Here is a 7,816-nt window from a genome sequence, read left to right on the forward strand (position 1 = left end):
TCACAGAAATAAAAAATACTTTTTTATTTGATTCCATGTTCTGGAATGGTACTGTGCCTTCACATATATGTACCCTGTGTTGGAACTATCCACAGTTTTATGCAATGGAGGATCCAAAAGCTTACATAATACCACCAAGATCACACAGCTGGAGCATGGTGATTTCAAATGATATTGTCTCTTTCAGATCCGAGGAGTATATGGATATACTTGTATTTTAATGCAATTGGTTTCCATGTAATCCTATGTTTTGTATTTTATGCATTTAAAAATACTTGGAAAGCTTCTTGGTTAGGTTGAACCAACCTGTCAAAAAGTCCACAGCACATTAAAATTAAAAATTTCTGTCTAGATCCTGTAGTATAATAGAAGTAGCTACAGAGTGCTACAGAAGTACAAAGGACATAATGCCATACATAAAGTCTATATGGAGAAGGTCCGAGGAAAATACTCATTAACGTGAGGTTTGAAGAACCATGAGAGGAACTTAAGCCCCAGATCATGCTTGAACTTATATGCCATATTTAATATGTATGGACATCTATCTTGGGGTAGATGGTTAAGCACTGAATAGTTTTAAGGAGTAAATAATATATAGAGGACTGTGTTTTTGAAATAATGTTCAGTAGTTTAATATAAATATAAAACTCTTCATGTCTTGTTTTGCTACAAGATCATCCAAAGACACAGACACCAAATATGGAAATACCATTTAAAGCTCATCTTCACCTCTGCCCCCCCTCAACCGAACACTACCTTTCTGCTTACCTTGATCCTGTGGACTAGAGGAGCAAACAGAAACACAAAGAGCTCCACAGTAGCCATGGAGTTATGGAATATCTTCCTTCGGTTGTTCTCTTCATCATCGTTGGAGCTGCTTTGGCAAGGCAGCCCTGGAGAACCCTGGTTTTCAATCTGGTGGATAAAAGCACTACTACTGCCACCCCAGCTGGATCCTCGGTCTGTGCCCCCAAACCGCTCACTGTTGCAGTCCTGGGGGGCCTCCAGGAGCATCCAATGGAGGGTGTGAAGAAGTTTTGTCTCAGCAACACCCAGTTTATCCTGGTGGCCTGCATGGGATACCCGCAGTCAGGTTAAGGCAAACTCTGTGACCAGAACAATGGATGTCAATTTGGGGTCTGGAAAACACCCTGGCTTTGCTCTGGGAGACACTAGCATTTCTGTGCCCCTTACAACCACTGCTGAAAGGGCACATTCATTTTTGGGGATTCTCCCAGGCTGCCGTCTTTGCAGAACGACATGCTGTCATAGGAGGAGAAAATGCATGCATCGCATCTCCTCAGTCAGATACCAAATACAGTTGACCCTTGAAGAACATGGGTTGGACTACACCAGTCCATTTAGAGGTGCAGATTTTTTTTTCCATAGTCAACCCTTCCTATCCTTGTGTTTTGCATCTGCAGATTCAACCAACCAGGATTAAAAATACTATTTCAATCTGCCGTTGGTTTAATCTGCAGCTACAGGGGCAATCTTCAGAGTTAAAAGTTACATGTGGATTTTCACAGGTGGGGAGAGGATGGGTATGCATCTACCCACTCCCTAATCCCACCCCTCTAACTATATATTTCCAAATGGGCTGTATAATGGTTAATAATATAGACTCTGAAGATAACAGCTACTGTATTTTAGGCAGTGTGACTAGGAAAGGCACCTCGATGAAGGGAACATTTGAGCAGAGAACCAAATAAGAGGAATGAACTGGATGGAAGAGAGCACCAACACTAACATGGGATAGATGGCTAGGATAGACTGTCATATGATAAAAGAAATCGACAAAATACCTAAAAAAGAAAAAACAATCTTTATGCATAGGCATGCACATACATACAGTATTACAAAGCGAATGTAGGTACTTTAGGAGCTGGGAGAGCAAAGAGGACAACTCTGATGGGTGAGAGTCTTTAGCTTTCCTATAATATATTCCTACTTAGAAGGATAATATAGTCATGTACTACTTGTAAAATTAATTAAAAAATGAGAGCCAGTTCCCTCATTGGTAAAATGGAGGTAACAGTGGTACCAACATGGGGGGCAGGGTGAGAATTAAATGAGAAAATATGTGCACAGTGTCTGGGAAAATAGTAAATACTCAGTAACTGTTATTATGAATGTTGAACACAAAGGATGATGGCATGCCATAAGTAACACAGGTGCACCAACCCAGCTTGTTCCTGTTGGAGAGGAGGGTTGCCGTGCAGTGGAGGACGTGAGGCAAAGCAGCTTGCACCAGCTCCCATCTGGAAATACTCTGGATGGCTTCGGAGAGGGCCGGAGAGAGGCCATGCAGCTTGTTTTCTACCAACACTCGTTCAAAGGACTATAGATACAAAAAGAAAGAGAGAAACCATCTAAAATAAGGATTTAGAGAATCTGATTGGTGAAAATAATGACATCAAGGTACTGTAGACCCTAAAAGATGCAAATTAGTGGACCCGATTCTTTAGCATGCACTTACATTGAATTGCATTGGTTTTTTAAAAAAAAACATGCAGTAGCTCAGTAATAATTTCCTATTATCTACCCATTTTCAGGTTTTTATCCAACATATATGGCTTGAATTATTAAATGATTATCATGCCCATCAAAATAAGCTTACTCTAACAAAGAGTACAACACAATTAATTCTTGCAATTTGGGGATGTAATATTTTATAAAATGCTGCTAAGTCCTCCAAAGAAGCTGTCACAACTGCATAACAAAGTGGAATGTCTTTTGTAAATGTGTCTTGAGGAACAGAACATATGTCAATATTCAACAAGTGATAAATAAGGTATACTTTTTCAAGAACTCTGACTTTGGAAATATTAATGTTTGTTGCATGTAAATGGCTAATTATTTTGCATCTATAATCTGGTAATAGATTTATTTTGTAGATTGTAAATAATAATAAGAACAATAATAATAAAATACTACCTTAAACAAAAGTCAAAAAAATAAATCGAACTTTGGAGTCCCTGAGTTATTATCCCATGACCCCAGCAATGACTGGGCACAGGACACTCCCTACCTAATGCCTGGAACCATAAAGATACCTGTTGAGTAAAGAAAGGAAGGGAGAGAAAATGAGTGGGTGGGATGGAGGAAGAAAATGAGCTTTTCCTTTGGTGGTTTAACTCTTCTATCCTGGCCCGGGATATTTTCTGAGAGGGTAGTAACCCATAAGAAGTTTGATTGACTCAGGGTTTTTTTTGTTGTTGTTGTTGTTGTTTGTCTGTTTGGAATGAGTATATCACTATAAAGTGTTGAGGAAAGTGTAGCTATAAAATATAAAATAGATTTAATAATTATTTGACTTGTATGAACAGAACCCAATTGGCACTCAGCACCCCAAATGGTCTAGAAAACTGTGTAAGTGTGCTCTAGAGTGCTCATAATGGAATCCCGAGTGTTCGAGAGGTATTGTCGTAATTATTAGAATACTTGAAAAAAGATGTGGCTTAATACAGGATATTCTCCAAAGGAAACTGTTTACTTTTTGACTCATAAAAGGAAAATAAGAAACTCATAATGAAAAGCATGCTGAAGTTTTGGTAAGGAGTAAAATCAGAGGTCCAGTCTTGTTTATTTTTAAAAAAACAAAATAAAGGCCTTGGGTGTGCTGGCAATGCAAATTAAAATATATTTAAATTTCTCAGCCTTCAGGTAATTTTTACTAGGTAAAATTACTTTCAATTTAGATATTTATATCTCTATATCTATCTATCTATAAATGTGAGTTAGCTATTTAATATCATGTGACATTAAACATGTCAGACATATCTTTGCCAAGAACAGAGAAAGGTTAGGATTGTGTTAAGCTAGGATAATTGTAAGCATGGTTTAAAGAAGGCTCAGAGATTTCAGGTATAAAATTACTCTAACTTGAGAACAATACAAAACAATTTCCATTAAAAGGCTCTTGTTAGAAAGTTAGATTTTTAAAATATCTCTGTGACAACTCTGAAGGACAGGAGATGCAACAGCACAAAGTCCAGCTTGAGACTGAGAGTGTGAGTGTGTGTTTGTGTGTGTATGTGTATGTGAGACTCTCCAGTTGGCTTCCATCCTAGTTTTTAGAAGGTCATCTATGTAGTAATTTACAAATATTCATAGTAATATTTAGACAGGTAGGTTTCCACATTAAGTTATAATATATACATCGTGAACTCCAAATTTTAATGAAGTCTGTAGGAATCCTACTTTGTTTGCTTCACAATTTCATGTCTTCAGTTCTCAATTTGTAAAATGGAAATTTGTAGGAATATGGGATTCTCTTAGAATCTCAGGACAAAGCATTCTATTTTGCATAAATACAGGGTGAGCAATTACCAGCCTAAAAGATAAGTTATAGCCCAGTTGGTGTGGCGCAGTGGTTGAGCGTCGACCTATAATCCAGGAGGTCACGTCGACCTATAATCCAGGAGGTCACGGCTGCCTCCTGCACACCCGGTGGGCCGACTGATTATTCTCTCTCATCATTGATGTTCCTATTTCTCTCTCCCTCCCTTCCTCTCTGAAATCAATAAAAATATTTTTAAAAAAAGATAAATCATAAGTATATAAAATAATAACAATAGACAAATAATATCAATAAATAATACAGTAATAAATAAATATAATGCAAAAATAAATTGTTTTGGGTACTCACAACTGTAAACCTACTTTTGCCCACCCCTGTATTAATATCATTTCAATAATTATTTTATATAATCATTTTCAACTTGCACAACAAATAAAGAACATAAAAGTTCAGAATTGCATGTTACTTTGTTTGAATAGTTCATAGACACTAATGTTAGGAACTTTCACTATATAACAGTCATAATTTTGTTAATTAAGGACATAATTTATTTCTCTTGCTTTGCAAGGCCCTCCACCACCCGATTATCTGTTATTTCTCAGCCCTCTCTTCACTGCTCCATTCCTCTTCTCACCCTAGATGAAGGTCCTTCAGACTTGCTGTTCCCTCTGCTCTTCTCTCAGCTACTCCTCCCTCCCTTCCTTCAAGTCTTTGTCCAAGGGTCATGTTAACCCGTAAACCTTGTCCACCTACCACTACTAGAATGTAAACCCCACCCTAGTGCTCCCTAATCTCTTTTCTTGCTTAATTTTTCTCCATAGCGCTCACCACTATCTAGCTTACTATGTATTTCACGTTTGTGAGTAGCCTGTCCCCCTCCCACCACTAGAATGCGAACTCTGTATTTGCTGTGATTATTGCTCTCTCCCATAATCTAGAACTGTGCCTGGCACATAGTAGGTGCTCAATAATATCTGTCAAGTGAATTATGCATATACAGTCAGTATGATTTAATGTCTTTCTTTGGGTTGAAAATACCACACAGAATATGGAAATGATTAAATGGTGAATATCACATACCACACAAGAGGCTTCATATTGCTTCCCCAGTTTAGGCCTCAAAAATGCACTGAAAAATTAATAGAGATATTTGTTATCAGCATAAATAAAATTATTAGAACATCCTTATGACATATCTTCCAATGAATAAAACATAATGCTACAAAACTCAAATTTCATGCTTCCCTATAGCTTGTTAATAAGCAGGTGTTGAATGACTGACCACATTTGCTTTTACATATGTAATTACATATATGAAAGAGATGTCCATCTCTACGTTTTCTGAAGATTTTGCCTAATCAGATTCTAAATCGCCAGTAGTCAGAAGTGGTGTATTACTCATGTACAGTCATATTAAAACTGGAAAATGAACACAGCTTGTGGGTCATGATTTCCAGAATCCAATTTCTTATGATAAATCTTAATAATAATAATAATAATATAATAATAATAATAATAATGGCAACCTTGTTTCTTGTTTATTGGAATAGGTTTCAGGCTTCTTCGGGGGGTGGGGGGAAGCTTATAAAAGATCATTTTTTCCTCTGGGGATTTAACCAGGAACATTGCGCTCGTTGAATCCGAGCAAAAATGGTTAACAAGTGGGCACAGCAGATATTTGCCAAACAGGAACTAGAAAAACAACAGGTCACCGGGCTGCAATGACAGCAGGAGAAGGAGGGCACATCGGATGCAGGAGCACAACCAGTCATAATTATCTCCCCCGGTTCCCTGCCCCCTCTCCCTAGGCTCTCTGCCCTCCCATTCCTTAAATAACATATATATTTATCCAGCAACTGCCAACCTGCCTGTAGTCAAACTTCCCTGAAATATTTTTAAATGCGTGTTTTTAAGCGGGTGCAGAGGGCTTGCTTTCCAGCCTCCGAGGGGGAGCTGCGGGCTGTGCGCGGCCGCAGCAGCGGCGGCGGCGGCGGAGGTGGCGAGGACCGGGCAGCCCGGGAATGCCCCCAGCCCAGGCTGGCCCTCACCTGGTTTGCCGCCACAGGAAGGTCTGGATGGGCAAGGGGATGCCGCGGCCGCCGTCCTGCTCCTGGCCCTCAGAGCTCTTCCTCTTCACCATGATGGTGGCTCCGGGGAGTCTTACTGCAGGACCCAGCGTTGGCTCCTCAGCGGCTGCCTCTTCTTCCTCCTCCTCCTCCTCCCGCGGTTCTCCCCAACTCTCATCCCCTCCTTCCCCGAGGCAGAGCCGGCTCTCCCCGCCCCATCCCGTGTCCTTCTACCCTCCGCCCCTCCCCTTGCGTGGAACGTGGCTGCGGGAGGCGGGAGGGTGGCGGAGCCGGAGCGGGGAGGGGGGCGCCCTGAGGAACTGTGCGCCGCTCCCTGCTTTCAGCACCTCCCACTGTGGACAGCGGCCGTGCCCTCAGGCCCTTCCGCAGAGGCGAGCAGGGGGCTGGCTGAGCAGCAGTGCGGGGTGGGGGGTGGGGGTGGCCAAAAGGATGCAAGCACCACATCGCTCCGGGTCCCCTGCCCGGCCTCTTCAGCCCCCCAGCATTAGCTTCCTTCCCTTGGAGCTGTACCCCAGGAGTGTCCCCTGTCTTGCTTCTCAGCTTCTGAAGAATTGTCAAGGTCTAGGGAGAAGGCGCTTTGGAGCACCGCAGAGCAGTCACTAAGCCTGGCATCATTCGCACCTCCAGCCAGGAGGTCAGGAGTCCACCCCTGGGCTTAGCAGAAGGAGTACCTGAACATGATCAGAAGTGCAAACCAGAAAGGGAGCAAGCGTGGTAAGGTAGAAAGCTTGAAATTTCCCTGATGTGAGAATTCATTTTAAAATGGTAACCATAAGAAATTAATCTTGCTTGTTTAGCCAAAATGTCCCCAAACTAACCAGTTGTAGATATTAGTTAATTACAACTTGAGAAAGAGCATTTGAATCATGCTGCTAGGAACTGTGGTTTATTCTAATCCATCAGTGCACTTGGGTGATCCTATTCATCCATTGGTATCTGCCATTTCCCTTCAGTTATCACAGTCAAGTGCCCATGTAGTTCATAGGGGCGTTACTGTTAGATATTTTATCTAGCAGTAAACAAATAGGGGTGGGGTAAAGTGAAGCGGTCTGAGTAGAATACCTTTGCTGTGAATCCAACTACCTTCAAACAAACCAACAGAGTCATATACCTTTTTGAACAAAGGTACTGCTGCAACCTATGAAATAAAGACGCAGACACTGGGGAAGCAAAATCTTCATTTCCATTTACGTGGGGTTGATAGGACAGGAATGTAGAGTTCACTTGAAATAGTCGCGAGTTTTAGATGGGAACTCAAGTCTGGAGATTAGAAAAACATTCCATGAAAACCTGAATGTATTACAAAATCAATAACCAATGACAAAAAAATTGAGGAATAAAAATATGCTCAATCTTATCAATAACCTGGGAAAATCACAGAAGAAATTCAGTGATGATAACAACCATTTCAAGACCCTAAAAAGCA

General features: G+C 40.9%; 1 protein-coding gene across 3 annotated transcripts in view; it reads right to left on the bottom strand.

The window, feature by feature from the left end:
- UNC80 (unc-80 homolog, NALCN channel complex subunit) overlaps window positions 1-6,443 on the bottom strand; it is a 173,214-nt gene extending 166,771 nt beyond the window's left edge. For all 3 annotated transcript variants that reach the window (XM_008145215.3, XM_054723140.1, XM_008145214.3), the window contains exons 1-4: window positions 6,352-6,443; window positions 5,384-5,432; window positions 2,185-2,341; window positions 769-1,070 (exon numbers count right to left, since the gene is read on the bottom strand). In XM_008145215.3, the coding sequence (XP_008143437.1) occupies window positions 769-1,070; window positions 2,185-2,341; window positions 5,384-5,432; window positions 6,352-6,443 (600 nt within the window). The remainder of the gene's footprint in view (window positions 1-768; window positions 1,071-2,184; window positions 2,342-5,383; window positions 5,433-6,351) is intronic.
- Window positions 6,444-7,816: the final 1,373 nt, after the last annotated feature.

This window comes from Eptesicus fuscus, chromosome 11, assembly GCF_027574615.1.
Source record: "Eptesicus fuscus isolate TK198812 chromosome 11, DD_ASM_mEF_20220401, whole genome shotgun sequence".
Classification (NCBI taxonomy): domain Eukaryota; kingdom Metazoa; phylum Chordata; class Mammalia; order Chiroptera; family Vespertilionidae; genus Eptesicus; species Eptesicus fuscus.